Below are 17359 nucleotides of genomic sequence, written 5' to 3'. Positions count from 1 at the left end.
TACAGGAACATTGTTTCATCGTAACTGAGGTTTTAAGTAGCCGCCTGATTATAGTAGCAACATTAGTAGAGTAGGCTTTTGTCACAAGCTGATATAAAAGGCGAATGAGGCGAACCCATACCGTCTCTTGCCTGATTGCTTCATTAAAGCAGAGGTGGGCAGCAATTGCATTGGGCGTAGTGGGTGCCGAGAGAAACGAGGTGAAATGGGGTGAGTTGGTATATAAGGTGCTGATTGTTTAATCTGGTACAGTTGGTCGAACACATTCTAGAGCTCGGGCCGTAATATGTATCAAGAGACTTCTCATGAATCCGCCTTTACAGAACAGGAAAGTGAAGCATATCACAATCCATATAACATTACATTGGCAGCCGTAGCTGTCTTGAACATTCATTTTAGTGACGCGACGCGGTTTAAAAACGACTTATATTCATTCATTATCATCGGACCAAACACCATTACATTCCTCCTTTAGTATGCCTAACGTGTCCCTGTGCTCTTCGCAAACTCTTCCAGATGCGCGTACCATATTACGCCATTACCGTTGATTGCGTCAATAACACATTCGTTCCCGTTGAAGCAATTTCTATTATAGACCATCAGTACATATCCAAATCATCCCACAACAACCGCACGATCACGTACATTCAGCCTCAGCGACTTAGTCGAGGACGCCAACGGGTGTCTGGCAGAGAATATCCTGTCCAAGAATGGGGAGGACACAGCATCGCGCGCGCTGGCCGATATCAGAGCAGACGGCCATAAAGTTTGCGGCGTCAGTTGGGACGCTGGGAGGGTTGGCGCAGTCAAGATCCGCAACACCTAGAACGTCTGTAGCGCAGCATTGCGATGTGCCGTAAAGGCCGGTGCAGGGCACGTAGGCCTGGCGGTCCTCAATGGCCGGGGCGGCGACGGCGACGGTCGCGAACAGGGCTGCAATGATAGCGGTGAACTGCATTTTGTGTGTTGAAGATTGGAGTTGGATAGAGGGTAGTAGTTCTGATGGGAATAGAAGAAGACAGCTTTGTGTTAGTATCTGACTTATTGATGATGATGAGTTCTAGGACACCTTGAGCCGGCGGAAACCCGGAGGCTTTATAAGTTTTCTGATTTCGTGTTATGACACCAAATCAGAGCGCTCACACTACTATTCGTTCACCTTGGCCGTGTTCCTTGGGTCACAATCAAGGCACTGCATCTGCGCTTCGATGGCGTAGCTGAGTAATGACGACGTTGACTTCATATCGAACCATCTCCTGTGTCGTTACTCGATCTCAGTCACAATATCCCGGCAGATATGTGATATACCGTGAGCCTTAAAATTAGTGTTGCCCACGAATTGGCCATACAAGACTATCATCATAGCCTTTTCGCCTTGGGTGGGTATGACATGATCGCGCCGATCCCCGTTGGCCTCTCACTGCCCCTGCATTGAAACCATCTAGCCAGGGGCTGTCGACTGCATCCCGGTAGACCGGCACATACTACTCGATCTACCTATGTAGAGACAGGATTAATGCATCTCATTAAACCCACGCGAGGCGGTGTCAAAAAAACTAGTCCGGTTCACCAACACCACCCACCTACACCTTCAACAGCCGTTTTTTTAACCCGTTTTTGACGTTATTCAAACCTATTCTGACCTATTCTTGCCAGATTTTTAACGTTTGTGATAGGTGTGTTATACGCTTAATTAAAAGTGTAGAAGGTGTTTTTTTATGTTGTGTTTTACCTTGCTACCAGCATTTCTAAAGCTATATTTTATAATGTAGGTGGACCGGACTAGTTTTTTTGACACCGCCTCGCCACGGAAAGCTATTGGTGGGAGGTAAGGCTATGACATGGTCTCATTGGGCTAGTTCCGATACTGAAATACGGGAACTGCTCTGAGATTCAATAACGATGAGGCTTTCTCGGATGAAAGGGATCATTCCACATGCAAGTTGTTGATAGACACATGAGATGTGATTCTATTCGTGCAATAGTGAGTACAAAGTAGGTTTACATGTGGATTTGACTCTCACGAGTGTAACGAAGTAAGCATGTTGAAAGACGGCGCGAAGTATCTTTCAACAACTGATGTTAATCCAATGCGAAGATTCAATATTGTGAGACGGTAAGCACCGATGACATCAACTGAAGCTACAACGCAGGAACAAATTTGCAAGGGTTGAATAGTGGAGATATATAATAGTGTGTTATAGCTATGACATACACGCGTTCAGACACGTTCTAACATTTTCTCCGAACATAACCCTACAGTCCTAGCACCTGGGTATTCTGCGCGGGTGCTGGGCAATCCTCGACAAGAGAGTAGAGGTGAAAGTCGAGAGCCCTGCATTGGTGTGCATGAGAGGGTCCGCATACAAGACTTCGTAGCTATTTTAGATACGAAAAGATCGCCATAAACCATTGTGGCTGCGCGCTGCCATGAGGTGGCGACTACACCACTGCTGCCAACGTTGTACGAGACAGAATCGGTGCCCATCAATGGCAGCACACATCCAATGGCATCGCATAATTGAGAAAAGAAGTATAATAGGAATAATCTTACACTGAAACCGACCATAGAGAACAAGTGGTCTTGCGCACGAAAGAAAACAAGGAAATGGGCGAGAGATCGTCCGGGATGAGTACCGTAACGAGCTAGATGTCCTTAGAGGCAAAGAGATGACGCCGGTATAAGATTCCACATAAGCCCGGGGTTGCCCACAACGCGTTGCTGTAGTCGTTTCCTTTATATTACAGGCGAGACCTCGGTGAAGAGCGCCGAGAATACAAGACTACCAATTGAGGAACGGGAACAAATACTATGTAATAGGGCCACTGGGGTTTCTACACTACACCGCAGGTCTACGCTGACTGGGTAACCTCTTCGTCATTGGTACTGGCAACAAGGCATCATCCTGGCTTTTACACTGACTAATCCTAGAACCCTGAGCATTCACCAAATGAGTTGATAATACGTGGTGAGTGGCAAAGATCAGTTGTTGGATCGCTGGGTTTTCAGTTCCTACACCATGTTGTCATCACCCATTCCGGTGTTATACCAACTTGGATGACAAAGGAAAAGGTAAAGGACCTATGTTGTCATCGGCCAACCTCTTAGCTTCCAAGCCTTGGTATAGCCGATCTCAACATGTGTAAGCTTCCTGCTCGTAATTTCCCGTAGTTTCAAGCATGTTGATTACGAACCGCTGCGCAACAAGCTAGCTAGTACAAAGTCTGGGAGCTATTAGGCTGCTCATACAAGCAACGTTTAGTGGGAGTAAAATGGGACTCGTGCCGATAGTGTCCTCGGCAATTGTCCTTGTTGATGATGCTGCGTACAATTACAAACTTATCTATCGTTGCAATGTCTATCCCTGCCGTGTCTGCCTTTTCCACGCGAGTTTAATCACACACTTATGCGCCTGCCGCTGTCGATTAAGCATAGAAATTGACCGTCTTCAAAGAGAGTTAGCTGAAAGTAATAGAAGAGTGAGGGAGATCGTGAGAGCCAGCTTACCTCCTTCTTCTTGGCCTGCACTTCCGCAATGGCATCCACGTAGTGTTCGTGACTAATCTTATTCTTGCCCATCCTCAGCGCAATCATACCCGCCTCAACACAGACCGCCTTCAACATGGCACCACCAAATTCGTCTGTGCTACGCGCCAGTTCTCCCCAGTTCACACTGCTATCCACCGTCATTTTACGCGAATGAATCTTCAAGATTTGAGCTCGAGCTTCCTCATTTGGTAAGGGGAACTCGATTTTTCGATCTAGACGACCAGATCGCAGCAGGGCGGGGTCAAGGACATCCACACGATTTGTAGCGGCAAGAACTTTGATACGATCATCTGAAGCAAAGCCATCCAGTTGGTTTAGCAATTCAAGCATAGTTCGTTGGACTTCTCTGTCACCGCTCTTCTCGCTATCGAATCGCTTAGTACCAACGGCATCAAGTTCATCGATGAAAATGATGGCAGGGGCCTTCTCCTTGGCAAGTGCGAAGCAGTCCCTTACGAGTTTAGCACCATCTCCAATAAACATCTGAACCAACTGAGGACCGGCAAGCTTGAGGAAAGTCGCGTCAGTCTGAGCGGCACAGGCTCGCGCTAGCAGCGTCTTTCCAGTACCTGGCGGACCGTACATTAGAGCACCTAGAACATTGTTAGCGCAAGGCCGCATCAATATAAAGGGCGTGTCGTGATAACCTTTAGGTGCCTTGATGCCGATCTTCTTGAAACGCTCGGCCTCCTTCATCGGCCATACAATGGCCTCAACCAGCTCTTCAATCTGCTTGTCTAAACCACCGACATCACTATACTTTTCCGTGGGCTTCTCGTCCACCTCCATGGCCTTTACGCGGCTATCATACTCAGCAGGTAGTGTGTCTAGAATGAGATAAGAATCTTTGTTGACGCCGATAAGATCACCTGGCTTCAGAGCCTCGGGGTCCACAAGGCCGATTAGTGGTAAGAAAATGGTTTGCCTCGTCGAAGTCTTAATGACAGCGGATTTACCGACTCGCGTGGCATCCAAGTCGATATTGGCGCCTTCCTCGGAAGATTCGGCCGTAGGATCGAGGTCTAGCAGTTCAACAACATTTCCGACGAGATATGGTAATTGCCTATGCACACTTTAGCTTTGCGAGATTGCAGAGGGCCCGGGAATGAGAGAGAGAGACAAACCGGTTGTTGGCGATCTTTTCTACGTTTTCCTTGATCTTTTCGGCCATGGTGGCTTTCTCGTGTGATAATCGCTGGTATTCACTCTTCATAATACGAGCGTCGTTCTCGAGCAGGCGTTTGCGGGTCTGTAGATCTTGTGTGCTGAGGCTTAGTATCTCCTCGTCCAGAATCTCGTCCTCTTCAGGCTGGGCATCCTGCATTTCGGCATCGCCTTCGTTGTTTGCCTTGTTGTTTTCGTTCCCTTGGCCATCATTCTTCTTTTCCTTGTCATCGCCCGAGCCTTGACGCCTCGAGCCCTCCCTGTCTTGGATGCTCGACATGATGGAAGCTGGATGAGAGTGGCAGAATACCACGAGCACTGGCGCAAAAGGTCGTGAAGCCGAATTCGCTGTCCGGACAAATGCGGTATTATGGAGCGTTCCCGTATCTTGCAATCGTTTATAGACACGCGTGTTGGGATAGCAGTCAAGCCACGTGGATCGGGGTGGAAGAGCTGATGAGCGGTGGTGATGATCTCGGAAGGGAGCTTCAGGCTGGGTGAGCTCACAAGGCAGGCAGCTGGCACGTAATCAGGCAAATGAATAAAGCGGGGCACCTGGGTACTTCAAGTCATCAGCGCTGGCAGGTGAAACTCCAAGTACCAAAGGGCATTTGATAAGCGAATAAGCCAATTGAGTTCAATGGTATCAATGGTATCAATGATATCGATCTATTCAGCAATCCCTTTAAAAGCATACGTTCTCAGAGGAACGGGACCCCGTTACCTGCATTTATCCCACCATCTCGTCATTGATCCAGCTTGGCTTCGGGCAAGGTCATAGGTGGATTAGGTGAGACGCCTGCTACGTGGGTAAGATATTCTACGAACAATCCCACTTGGATACGCCGGTTTTCGATCGCGATATCATCTGGAGCGGAAATTGGGGAAATGACCAATATCCGCCCGTACCTCTTGTCTACAGACGACACTGTTACACCTCCGTCACACTGGCTGGGTTACTCTGGACTCGACGTTCGGCTCCTGGAACGGACGCCGCGGTTGCGACTGGCTCCCGTGATATCATGACCGCGCCCTCTACAGCTCCCGAATTAACGCCACAGTTCTGTTTCACGACTGTTGCTCTTAGAGGTACGTTGGCTCCATGATCTGTCGTATGCACTTTGTCCACCGCATACTCATGCCAATTGCAGATTTTCTACGTATATCCCGGGGCGCCGTTGACGACTCAATAAACCAGAACCTCAATGCTCTCGTGACGCCTGCCAAGTCGGGCTTCGACCCGGCTTCCACTTCTGTCCAGGGCGGTCGAGGGTACGTAAGAAAGATTGATCCTCGTTCTTGCCAGACTTTCAAAGACCAAGTTCTGTTTCCCTCTTGGCAGGCGAGGTCCGATGTCTTGACTTACTGTGCATACGTGGCTACGAGTCCTGACCCCGATGACCCGGAATTGTCCCAGCGAGCTTCTGAGACGGCGGAAAGCCGGGAGCGAGTTGTCGACGAGCGGTTAGACCCTTATTCCGGCCGGTATTTCCCGAGGGAAGCTCGGACCGAGAAGCTGGCATTGCTCTTAAGGCAAGAAAGAAGTGTCGAGAAGATTGTGAGAGCACGAACATGGGGCCTCGTTCAAGAAAGGTGCGGGAACGAAACTTTTCAAGATGCCGAAGCAGCTTTGAATGAGTGGCGGCAGGGCAAAGGCCAACCCAGGTCATGACATTCTCACCGAGTCCGGTTCGGATGCAATGGCCCTTTCACTAACTCACTTGATGACCAGAGTGTAAGGCATAGCCTGGCGAATCAAACCAGTTAGTTGTACACCATTAGTATTACATATACCCAAAGTCCCATCTCCGCCATAGGCTGTTGTGTATTATATATTCAGTGTATAGTATAGAGCTTAATAAAGCGCCCCTTCGTGTATTGATACCCGCATTTCAAAATTGTTGAGCGTAAGGATCCTCTTGAATCCATGATGAAGGCGTTTGATCATTTCTATTGTGTGCGTCTACGTCATTACCAGAAATACATACGTCTAAATACACCGTCGAAGATCATTCAGCCGCGCGGTACTATTAAATACTCGGATTATCCAGGCATTTCTATCTACTTACCTAGGTTGCCTAGGTAGACACAGGCAGGCGAGACGAAGCATTGCCTTGACTTTCGAATACTTCCAAGGTTGTAAATAGCTTAAATACCCTATGCATTACCTAAGGCTCGTAAGTACAGATTTGCAGGTGCAAGCCAATCTGTAAGGTACAAGCTTCGGTACAGGTACCTTACTATAGGTATCTAGGTTGTGGTCTGAGCTGCCTGTCTTCTGAGACACTGTCCCGCTAAACCAGTGGGCCGGATATTACAGCGAACCGCCCAAGGGTCGTGTCAGGGCCTCGACTTCCGAGATCAGACTACGGTACCTATATCTATGTACCTACATAGGTAGCGATCAAAGTATATGCACAGCTGGGTGTACCCCAACCTACGGTGAAATCACAGTCCGGCTTACATGTATTCGAGCTGCCCAGGGTACATGCAGCGCCTACCACCTGCTTACATATGCATGTACCTACATATGTACCTACTTATATACCTAGGTACCTAAGGGACATTCCTGTAGGGAAGGAAGCATTTTACAAATGTGTCCATACCTACATAGAGGTAGCTCGACGGAAGCAGTTCATACAGACAATAAACTATTCACCCAATCCCCCTCTTCAGCTTGCTTCCACCTCCTTCAAATCGAAGTCCGTGTTTCTGGCGTGCGTCCTGTTGCTCGGGGCCAGCCAAATTGCCTAGGCATAACTCTGGGCGTCCGTGTGCTGTCCGTGTGTCGGTAACCGGTATGTAGGTAATTTATGTGGTGCGCATAGCTCGACTTTTGATTCATCGTTTCTAACGGCCCCCCACAGCCACCAAACGCTTAGGTTCGAACACCAGACACCACTCCCGATATAGCAATTAGACACAATATCAGACACGACATCTCCCACCCTCCGAGCACCGCCTCGCCTCGCCCCGCCGCCGCCGTTCAAATACGTGCCGACACCACGTCTCCTCCGCCTCCCCCGTCTCTCCCGTCTCTCCCGTCTCCCCATCTCCCCCTGCGCCCAGTGTCTGCCGTGGTAGTTCGCAGTGTCCACCGGTCCTCGGTCCGTTGGTCCAGCAGTCATCGCTAGCAGCCATGCCGCAACCTTTAAGCTCGAAAGAGAATTCACTCTTTCGCCAGGTCATTCGCAACTATGAGGAGAAGCAGTACAAGCGCGGCCTCAAAGCCGCTGAGCAGATTCTCAAAAAGAATCCCAAGCACGGCGACACTCTGGCCATGAAAGGCTTGATCATCAACTCCCTGGGCAAGACGGACGAGGCTTTCGCTCTAGCCAAGGAAGCTCTGACGGCTGACATGAAGTCGCACATATGTTGGCATGTTTATGGCATACTTTACCGTCACCAGAAGAACTTCGAGGAGGCCATTAAGGCCTACAAGTTCGCCTTGAAGCTGGAGCCGGGCTCTCCGCAAATCCTGAGGGACCTGGCTTTTCTACAAATACAAATGCGCGATTACCAAGGCTACATTCAATGCAGGACTGCCATGCTGCATGCGAAATCCCAGTTGAGACAGAATTGGACCGCTCTGGCTGTTGCTCACCATCTTGCCGGCGAGCTCGTCCAGGCCGAAAAAGTTCTAACCACGTATGAAGAGTCTATCAAATCTCCGCCCTCTCACGCCGATCTCGAAAACTCAGAAGCTCTCTTGTACAAAAATTCCATAATCGCCGAAACGGGTGACTACCAGAGAGCATTAGATCATCTCGAATCCATTGCCAAGCATAATCTTGACCGCCTCGCAATTCTGGAATTAAGGGCAGAATACCTGGCTAAGCTCGGCAAGAAAGATGAGGCTATTACAGCCTATCGGGCGCTTTTGGATAGAAATTCCGAGCATCCCGAGTATTACAACAAATTGGCGGATGTTATGGGCCTCGGTGAAAACGACACGAACGCTCGCAAGGCCATCTATGATGAATATGCCCAGCAAAATCCTCGATGCGATGCTGCAAAACGTCTTCCTTTAGACTTTCTGACTGGTAAGTTGCGACAGAGAACTGCCAAGTCTCGGCGCTGAACACAAGTTGGCTGACTACCCCCACAGGCAATGACTTTCGCGATGCTGCTAAAGTCTACTTGAAGCTGATGCTCGATAAGGGAGTACCATCCACGTTTGCTAACCTTAAACATCTTTACACTGATCCCTTCAAAAAGGAAACTCTGCAATCTTTGGCTCACGATTACGTTGAGACTGTAGAGTCTCCAGCTGAAGGCGAATCCTCTGAAGGAGATCTGAAAGGCAAGCCCGCCGGCCTCTACTATCTTGCCCAACACTATAATTATCACTTATCTCGTGATCTGGGAAATGCTTTACAATTTGTTGATAAAGGTCTCGCAATTGTACCTGAGAATGTTGAATTTCATATGACCAAAGCTCGGATATGGAAACACCGTGGCAATACCCGCAAAGCGGCTGAAATTATGGACCAAGCCCGCAACCTTGACTTAAAAGATCGTTATATCAACACAAAGGCAGCAAAGTACCAACTACGGAACAATGAGACTGCCAAAGCTCTGAAGACAATGTCGCTCTTTACCCGAAACGATAATGCGAACGGCCCATTGGCCGAACTCATCGACATGCAGAGTATATGGTACTTGACAGAAGACGGGGAAGCTTCTGTACGTAATGGACTCATTGGCCTGGCATTGAAGCGGTTCCATGCTGTGTATAACATTTTTGATGTTTGGCAAGAAGATCAATTCGACTTCCACAGCTTTTCCCTGCGAAAGGGTCAAATCTGTGCATATGTGGACATGGTTCGATGGGAAGACAAGCTTCGCGAACATCCCTTCTACACTCGTGCGGCTCTAGGTGCAATCGCAGCTTACCTTGGTATATATGATAGCAAGCTTGCTATGAATGAGGTCAATGGTTCTGCTAACGGAAACGCGGAAGATGAAGCGGAGAAGAAAAAAGCCCTCAAGAAGGCAAAGAAGGAGGCTCAGAAGGCTGAGAAGGAAGCAGCTGAGCAGGTGGCTAAGCAGGATCCGAACAAGCCCAAGCCCGCTACCTCAGAGAATGTCAAGAAGGATGACGACCCGCTTGGGCTCAAGCTAGCTTCAACTGATCAACCTTTAGTTGAGGCTACCAAGTTTCTGTTGCCCATTCTTCAATTCAGCCCAAAGAGCATCGATGGCCAGGTTGCTGGGTTCGAGGTCTACATCAGACGAGGTATTACCACTTCCCTTTTATACTTTGTAGCATTTTATACTTACTTATGCAGGAAAATACCTTCTCGCTTTGAGTTGCCTCAACGCTGCGATCGCCATCGATCCTACCAACCCGGTTGTTCATGAGCAGGCAATACGCTTCCGCAAGGAGCTGACCTCAGCAGTAGCCTCTCTCCCTGCTAAGGTTGCCGAGGTAATTAATAGCGAATTTACAGCCATCGACGCCTCAACAGATCTGAAGAAATACAACGCTGAATTTTTAGAAAAGAACAAAGATAGTGCTGCTCACGTGGTCTCGGCTATTAAAATTCGAAAACTTCTGGGAGAAGACCAGAAGGCATGCGAGAAGGCTCTTTTTGGTATTCTTGATATGAAGAGCGATGATTGGGAGGCGGCGGCTGAAGCTCTTGGTTTGTTTTACCAGTGGCGAAGCAGTGAAGCGGATGCTTTCAGAAAGGCAGCTGAGGAGAAGTGGCCAGAAGTGACTTTATTCAAGCCTCCACCACCCCCTCCATCAACCTCATAGGGTTCAGGTATAAAAAGAATGTCCTCCCTCTCGAAATTGTACTTCGACTTTGATGTTGGTGTTGGGTGAGTGCGACTAGAGCGCACGCTGGTTTGTAACACTTGGTGTCGGCACATTCCTCATTCAATTCACGAGAGATGATTGACTGCATGTTTAAGATGGATGGGAAAATAAAATACCTGAGAGAGATACGTTAAAAATAAACATAAGATCACAAAAAGTCCGCGCTATGAGCTATATACCGCAGTCATGATTAGCCGGATCCTGGCATGGCAGCCAATTCACTTGACTGACAGACTCGGAACAGACAACCTACACTAGTCCGGGTTGCCTGACCGAGTGATGGCACCTACAACTACACTAGCCGCATCCTGCATCAGACAGGTTAGACATTCATGTCCGTTGATTTGATAAATATATTGGTTTGCGTGTGGGGAAGAGCCAATCGCACAGCAATCACATAGTCACACGTCACTCGCGAGTTGGAGGGATTGAGCAAGCATCGTCAAAGTACAATTTCATTTCATTAATCATGCAGTATGGTATTCGCGTGTAGGGGCTGAAGCCCAAGGCTCAAACCCCCAACTCCTGACGCCAGTCCAATGCTTTTTTGATTTTCTCTAAATCCGGCCATGGCGCCTTCTCATGTCGTTGAGTCGTGATCATATGCTTCGGGATGCAAAGGGGACATAGGAAAGATTGAATGAGTGTCGCTTCTCCGTCTCTCTCTGACGAGGGAGCTCACATGGTGGGGGGCTTCTCACAGATAAGAGCGGTATCTTCTTCGTGGGTTGATGCTTGGCGAGGTGAGTGGATTTCTGTCCGTCCCTCGTGATCAGATGGCGATGTAGGACATCTCTTGTCTGCGCCTCCTTTGCGTCTGTGGGCGACCTTTCGAGATAACTAGACATCCACACGGCATTGTTAGGCCTTTAGCGCCCTGTCCCTTAACAACGCTGTCTCCATGTCAGCTTCACAGACAACCAAAAATTGTGAGAGTGGGGATTCTACATACGGATTCGAAGGGCAAGCCGAATGCCTCGCATGCAATTTGATGCCTAATAACCCATGAACACACAGCTGGTTGTTCGCTGAATTCAACCATGTTAGCCAACCACCGAGAAAATCAACGAACAGGTGAAAACCCACAAGGCTCAAAACCACCTCTCGGGAAATCCTTGACAACATCGTAATCCAAGGAGGACGCATCGCGCGCGTCGGCCACAGCCCGCGCAGCGGATCTCGCGCCCAGCGTCTTGCGCATGAGGTCGAAGAAGCACCAGCCCTCCAGTCCGACACAGACGAACGAGATGAGCGGCAGAAGATACTGGAGAGCGAACCAATCCTCCACGAACGTAGCCGCGGGAGCCGCGAAGGCCTCCCAGAGGCCGAGACCGAGCGTTGTTGTACCAGCCATAGAAGGCATGGCGGCGATGATGGGGGGGGAGAAAAGGAAAGAGAAAGTGGGAAAGCGGGATGAGGGTCCGGCTTTCATCTTATAGTTCGATCACGCCGTTTCCTGTAGTCGCAGCACGCGACACCATATACTACCTACATCGCAGAATATGGCACATACACAAGCTTACTTACACACCGCATCCAACGGAGGCATGGCGTTGCATGCATTTACTAACAACACTACGCTCCATAGAGATAGATAGGGGATACCGCCAGTCGTTACGTCCGCCAAATGTGGCCAAGCTGTGGACCGGCGTGGGCACCGATTGGTGCTGGTTTCGCGCTCAGTGGTCGCGGAAGCAGGGGCCGGATTTCTCACCGCTTGAATAGTCTTGGTCCGGTGGGGATAAACACAGAACACAACCCCTTTTTTTCATTTTTATTTTCCTCGCCTCTTTTGATTTCAGTATTCTTCGGCCGTGTCTGTCCAGCCATCGTCTACCACGTCAATCGAACGTCCCCGTTCCGATGGTCGTGCCATTCCACTGTTGGATGGTCGTTAAACTCGTGACTGTGGGGAGGGGTTCGCAGGCGGGTTGCGCTAGCTCTGATCTGGTCTGGTCTGGCTTGAGGATATTCATGGGGTTGGGCGTTGTCGAGGCTTACCTAATTGTAGATAAGTTTGGTTCATACATGGTGGTGCGTGTGCGTGCCTAACCTGACCTGACCTAATCTCACCTCCCAACCACCTGCTATTCTGCGCCTGTTATCGTCGGTGAAATGATCCGGATCGCTGCCAAGAGTTTGCTTTCCTCGCTTACCGGCGAGCCGGCGAGGGGGCGGAGTTGGCCGGGGCATCGTAAGTGTTTGCATTTCTTCTCTTCTCGCCGTGTTCGTACTCGCTGGCATTTGGTTTGGCGTAGGTATGTGTAATCTATCAAGGGAATCAATCCCGCTTTTTCAATTCGGTTTTACGAATATTGTTAGGGAACGCGGTCGCAGTAACGATATTCTTACTTAAGTGTCAGTTGATGCTTGAAGTTAACCCTTCTATATGAGTTGAAGGTAATACATGAGTATATACCTTAACTTACATCTGCCACAACATTCATTGTGAAAATGGAGGAGTCGTGGCTAATCGGTTCACGATAACTAGGTAATATTCACAATACCCTGGCCACAACACGACCAGCGTGGCGGTGGCCAATGAGTTCTTAGACAACCATCATTCGCTGCCTAGCGATCATGTGGTTACTTACCAAAGAGCCATTTTATTTATTGGACGCGTCAAATTACATACGGCATTGGCTCATCTTTCATTTAACCTCAGTTGCAGGCCGAGTCTACATCGCCGACCTGGACAATACTGTTTATTACGACTCTAGCAAACTCGAAACTCGAGTCAGTCATGGAAAGGGGGTAAGAGCAAAGATTAATGATGCTGAGACTATTAAGCCAGGATCGCACTTGTTTAATTCACCAGGATCATTGATAGTTCACGCCTTATCATGGCAAAAGCTATGTTAATTCACTAAGAGGCTTTTAACTATCGTCGATCTTTCTCTAGAGCCTTAATCACTAGACTATAACAAGGAGGCGTGTTTAGAAAGCTGTCGATGCTGGCTGTGTCCTCCTGCTCTCCTGTTATACTCACCGTAAAAATAATGGCTTCCCCTATCGCACGCAGCTCTTTATTACCTTTCTCCCATGACCCTGTGTAACCGTGTTGGCAAGAAACGTGTTTCGAGCTACTCAATAATTGGTCGAAAACCGAATCTCTTAACCCACCACTCTTTACCCATTCCCCTAAATGTTCGAACAGAGCAGGTATGCGTTGGTTGCAAGCAAAGTTATTCAAGTGATCGAGGCAGATCCACCATGATCCCCCCAAAGAACTAAATGCAAGAAGAAACTTGTCCGTTGTGCCTCGACAGTCAGTGCATTGAAATAGAATGGCTTGTCTCAACGGATGCGTGTAGAAGAAGGCTCTTTTCAGAATAGAATTATAGAATGAACGCGGCCAAATCAGGACTTCGGTAGAATCGTCCGCTTCGATTGTGCAACTGATCGAATACTGATGTATCAGATCTGCATCTTCAGGATGGATTAGTTTAGAAAGAAAGGCGGGCGCGTCCGTAGTAGAGTTGGGCATGTTGCTATGTAAGGTGTCTCTATCATCCATGCCCAAGATGTCTTTCTCAATGAGTGTACGTGGTAAGAAGCGAACGTAACCGTAAGGCGTTTGCATTAAATAGACCCCTATATTTGAACCCCCCGGGCCCATAACGCAATATAGATATAGAATAGCGGCGTTATCCTCGTACCGAAACAGGTCGCTTTGATTAACACGAAGCCCCTTGTTGGTCATTCGAAATTCACCGACATATGTTGGAACTTCAAGTCGTCTAATGTGGTGACTGTTCCTAAACTCCCGAGGGGAGCGGGCAAGGATGCCTCGGTATGGCTGGTCATCTTTTGGCACAGCTGTCCAAGCAAAAAGCGTTATGTCATCTGACTGCCTCAATAACTCTTCTTGTAGGCGGATGAAAGAGTTCTCGCCTTCGCCATATAGTGGAGCCAAGTTCACGCCCAACAAACCAAAGAGGCAATAAGCAATGTCTTCGACTCGAGTCGTGCTTCGATCTGCCGCCCACGACATACGCTGAGCGACTGGGACCTTTCGAAAAGACACATTATTTGACAAGACATTTAGAGGAATCCGAGTAATTGAATGTATCGTCCATAATAATGTCTCCTTGGTGCCAACCAAAGTCCATTCATCATCGTAGAACTCAACAATTTGAGGCGCAATCAACTCTTGCAATGTCCAGCCACGAGAGAACCACCGACACCGAGAGATAAGCTCATTATAGGACTTCTGATGGTCATCTCGCTGTTTGAATTTTGCCAGTTGGGCCGTTCTTGGGGTCATGTAAGGGGTTGATAGTAAATCCGCGATCTCAGCGTTGGATAAGTCAGACAGAAAGGCGAGGCACACCGCAGCTTCTGAGTACCACTTGAACATGGAGTTGATTGCCTCGGAGAGCTCAGCACTACTTGACTTATCGATACAACATGTGTCAATCCATGCATACTTTAGACCTCTCTTGCGAGCTAGCTCGATAGTCATATCGATTTTTTTGAAGCCTTTCAAATTCCTTGCTCCCGTTTTCTGATACTGCTGGAAAGAGACCTCTTCATCCTCCCAAGTGTGAGAGAGAATGGCGTATGACCCTTTTTGGGGGTTTGTGATATCCTCTAATAGATATGTCTCCGTGTTGATAAGCCACATTGTTCCGCCGCACTTAATGGAGATAGTCAAATCGAACTTCAGAGAGAAGTTAGATCGGGGTCTTCACTCGTTTGGAATCCGATGTATATTGCTTGGAATCATCAGTACGAGGATTCCGAACCCACCGTTAAGGAGACAGTGGTATGTCAGTCTCGGCGCAGATGTGCGGCGGGAGAGTATTCGTGAGGGGTAAATGATGGTACGGCACTTATGTAAGCAAAGTGCCACATGCCTTTTCGCCAGTTAAGGGTAGGACTTCAACACAGCTATTTGGACACTGTAATTCAAGATTAGAAACGGTTAAGTACGATTGTAAATTTCTTGTAATGGAAGATTGCTCCAAGGATGTCACGGAATGTCATAAGGAGTGCAGTACTATGCCACTACGCCACCAAAAGGTAACGACGAGTTATCAAGTCGAAGGCTTGACGTCTCTGCACTCACTATATAGTACTGTACTGTGACAAAGGACGATACTAGCAGTGGTGCTTGGCAATCATTAGTTACACACATTATTAGTTCACCTTTCGTATATGAGACTCTGGAACTAATAAGCACTCTAAAGCTAATGTGCTATACTTAGGTTCACTTGTAATAGGTAACACAGGCGGCCCGAATAAGTGAAAGATCTCAGTATCGGCCCTGATCGATATTGCTAGCAAAGGCGGTCCTCGCTGAGCAATCCCATGTGTACGGGCTGCCTACATAGTAGTATACTACATAATCTAAGTAGGCTATCACGCTTCCCATCAAATCAGCACAACGACTTTCTGGCTGAATACCCCCTTGTTTTGGAGGTCAATAGCATCCTAGATGCTCCCTAGACCATTACCTACTATTAGAGGCTCAGGAGCGAGAACATACTCTCCATTTTGCAGAGCCTATGTTAAGAACGATACATATATTGCCTCTGCTATCTGGATTTCTGCAATTATCGGGCCATACACATGTCCCACCTTAACACCGCTTGGAGGTGCGGAAAAACCGCCTGTCATTGATGCAATACATTTGACCCCTTCAACCATCTGTGCGAGTTGTACGCATTGCTCGATAGCCTTTACCGAGGCGTCAGCTATGCAGACAGTAGTTTGGAGAGGATAACCTGTTCGCTGGCGTAGTCGAAAACGTGGCTTGTTCCAAGACCCTTGACAAACTTAAAGTTCTTAGGCGGTGACGTGGTCATAACCTCGTAGCCAGTAGCCATAGCGACCTGAATGGCATTGCGCCCGACACTAGAAGTACCGCCCTAGATGATTACGATAGTGTGGTGTGGCGTCTGGGCTGTCCCTGTTGTCACAGTACAGTACTATATAGTGAGTGCAGAGACGTCAAGCCCTCGACTTGATAACTCGTCGTTACCTTTTGGTAGCGTAGTGGCATAGGTACTGCACTCCTTATGTCGTTCCCTGACACCTGTCCCAGGCAGCTGTGAATCGAGGAACTCGGGATGGAACAAGGCGCAGGCTGCGGTGGTCGATCCGGTTGGGATTACTACAGCCTTTTCCCATGGCATGTCATCAGGGACTTGATAAGTTATGTTGGCTTCTAGAATGGTGTAAGCTTGGAAGCCTTTCTCTTCGTTGCGTTAGGACGAGAAATTCGTGTTCCCAATCACGTGTTGACCTACTGCGAGTTTGGATACGTTAGGCCCGACTTCGACAATCTCTCCGGCAACGTCCTAGCCCAGAATTGCTGAATACTTGAGCGGATACATCCCAACTCGCTGCAGTATCCCGTCAATAGGGTTGATGGCTATAGCTCGGTTTTTGACGAGTGATTGACTCTCTTGCGGTCTGCCCATCGAGGCGCCATTGACCTCAAGCGACTGGGTTTGAGCAGCTGTGAGCCAGGCAGCTTGGTTGGGGGGCATCTGGGTGTAAAAATTCGTAGCGAGATAGAGAAATAGTTGTGAGAGGAATGGTCGTCAAGTTCTGTCAGTGAATTGAACAGGATGAGCTGGGAGATCCCTGCGTTATCGAGAATCTCAGGGTCGTCGACAGAGATGGTTTTTCGGACAACCATACTACTGTTATCTCCTTAAGACCATGTTGGAGGTACATCTGACTGGAAGTGGTAAGTCTTAACTACGTTTTCATTAACTCCGACAGTTTAAGCCGGCGGCGCGTTGCTCCGTCCATGCCCATATCACCGCCAACTCTTCTGCCCATGAAGATACGAGGAGTCTCACTGC

At 48.5% G+C, this 17359-nt stretch overlaps 7 protein-coding genes across 7 annotated transcripts; 2 read left to right on the top strand and 5 right to left on the bottom strand.

The window, feature by feature from the left end:
• Positions 1-661: 661 nt before the first annotated feature.
• Positions 662-958, bottom strand: F5B22DRAFT_634683 (Cerato-ulmin hydrophobin family; the record flags this gene model as incomplete). Its single annotated transcript, XM_047977015.1, has 1 exon — positions 662-958. One exon carries the CDS (start codon positions 956-958, stop codon positions 662-664), a length of 297 nt encoding a protein of 98 aa, XP_047833309.1.
• Positions 959-3426: 2468 nt separating this feature from the next.
• Positions 3427-4994, bottom strand: F5B22DRAFT_644017 (26S proteasome subunit P45; the record flags this gene model as incomplete). The annotated part of the gene is made up of 4 exons (XM_047978363.1): positions 3427-3447; positions 3509-4143; positions 4198-4613; positions 4675-4994. 4 exons carry the CDS (start codon positions 4992-4994, stop codon positions 3427-3429), a joined length of 1392 nt encoding a protein of 463 aa, XP_047833308.1.
• Positions 4995-5736: 742 nt separating this feature from the next.
• On the top strand, positions 5737-6841 carry F5B22DRAFT_662421 (caffeine induced death protein Cid2; the record flags this gene model as incomplete). Its single annotated transcript, XM_047980441.1, has 2 exons — positions 5737-5803; positions 5866-6841. The coding sequence occupies 2 exons, from the start codon at positions 5737-5739 to the stop codon at positions 6384-6386; spliced, it is 588 nt and encodes a 195-aa protein (XP_047833307.1). The 3' UTR covers positions 6387-6841.
• An 852-nt stretch (positions 6842-7693) lies between these two features.
• Positions 7694-10809, top strand: F5B22DRAFT_568249 (tetratricopeptide). Its single transcript, XM_047973132.1, has 3 exons — positions 7694-8757; positions 8823-9953; positions 10006-10809. Exons 1-3 carry the CDS (start codon positions 7854-7856, stop codon positions 10476-10478), a joined length of 2508 nt encoding a protein of 835 aa, XP_047833306.1. The 5' UTR covers positions 7694-7853; the 3' UTR covers positions 10479-10809.
• Positions 10810-11313: 504 nt separating this feature from the next.
• F5B22DRAFT_644014 (uncharacterized protein) lies at positions 11314-11904 on the bottom strand (the record flags this gene model as incomplete). Its single annotated transcript, XM_047978362.1, has 3 exons — positions 11314-11434; positions 11494-11569; positions 11628-11904. 3 exons carry the CDS (start codon positions 11902-11904, stop codon positions 11314-11316), a joined length of 474 nt encoding a protein of 157 aa, XP_047833305.1.
• Positions 11905-13624: 1720 nt separating this feature from the next.
• On the bottom strand, positions 13625-15168 carry F5B22DRAFT_634679 (HET-domain-containing protein; the record flags this gene model as incomplete). The annotated part of the gene is made up of 2 exons (XM_047977014.1): positions 13625-13682; positions 14201-15168. The coding sequence occupies 2 exons, from the start codon at positions 15166-15168 to the stop codon at positions 13625-13627; spliced, it is 1026 nt and encodes a 341-aa protein (XP_047833304.1).
• An 809-nt stretch (positions 15169-15977) lies between these two features.
• On the bottom strand, positions 15978-17038 carry F5B22DRAFT_634693 (zinc-binding oxidoreductase CipB; the record flags this gene model as incomplete). The annotated part of the gene is made up of 6 exons (XM_047977016.1): positions 15978-16031; positions 16068-16223; positions 16271-16400; positions 16560-16741; positions 16796-16846; positions 16889-17038. The coding sequence occupies 6 exons, from the start codon at positions 17036-17038 to the stop codon at positions 15978-15980; spliced, it is 723 nt and encodes a 240-aa protein (XP_047833303.1).
• Between the last annotated feature and the right edge of the window lie 321 nt (positions 17039-17359).

This window comes from Xylaria bambusicola (genome assembly GCF_022495145.1).
Source record: "Xylaria bambusicola strain CBS 139988 unplaced genomic scaffold F5B22scaffold_9, whole genome shotgun sequence".
Lineage (NCBI taxonomy): Eukaryota > Fungi > Ascomycota > Sordariomycetes > Xylariales > Xylariaceae > Xylaria > Xylaria bambusicola.
Note: the sequence above shows the minus strand (reverse complement) of the source record. Positions and strands in the feature narration are given on the sequence as shown.

Coding starts and splice junctions, on each gene's coding strand:
- F5B22DRAFT_568249 (XM_047973132.1), top strand. CDS start 7,854: ATGCCGCAACCTTTAAGCTCGAAAGAGAATTCACTCTTTCGCCAGGTC. Junction 8,758..8,822: donor TCCTTTAGACTTTCTGACTG/GTAAGTTGCGAC, acceptor CTACCCCCACAG/GCAATGACTTTCGCGATGCT. Junction 9,954..10,005: donor CGAGGTCTACATCAGACGAG/GTATTACCACTT, acceptor TTACTTATGCAG/GAAAATACCTTCTCGCTTTG.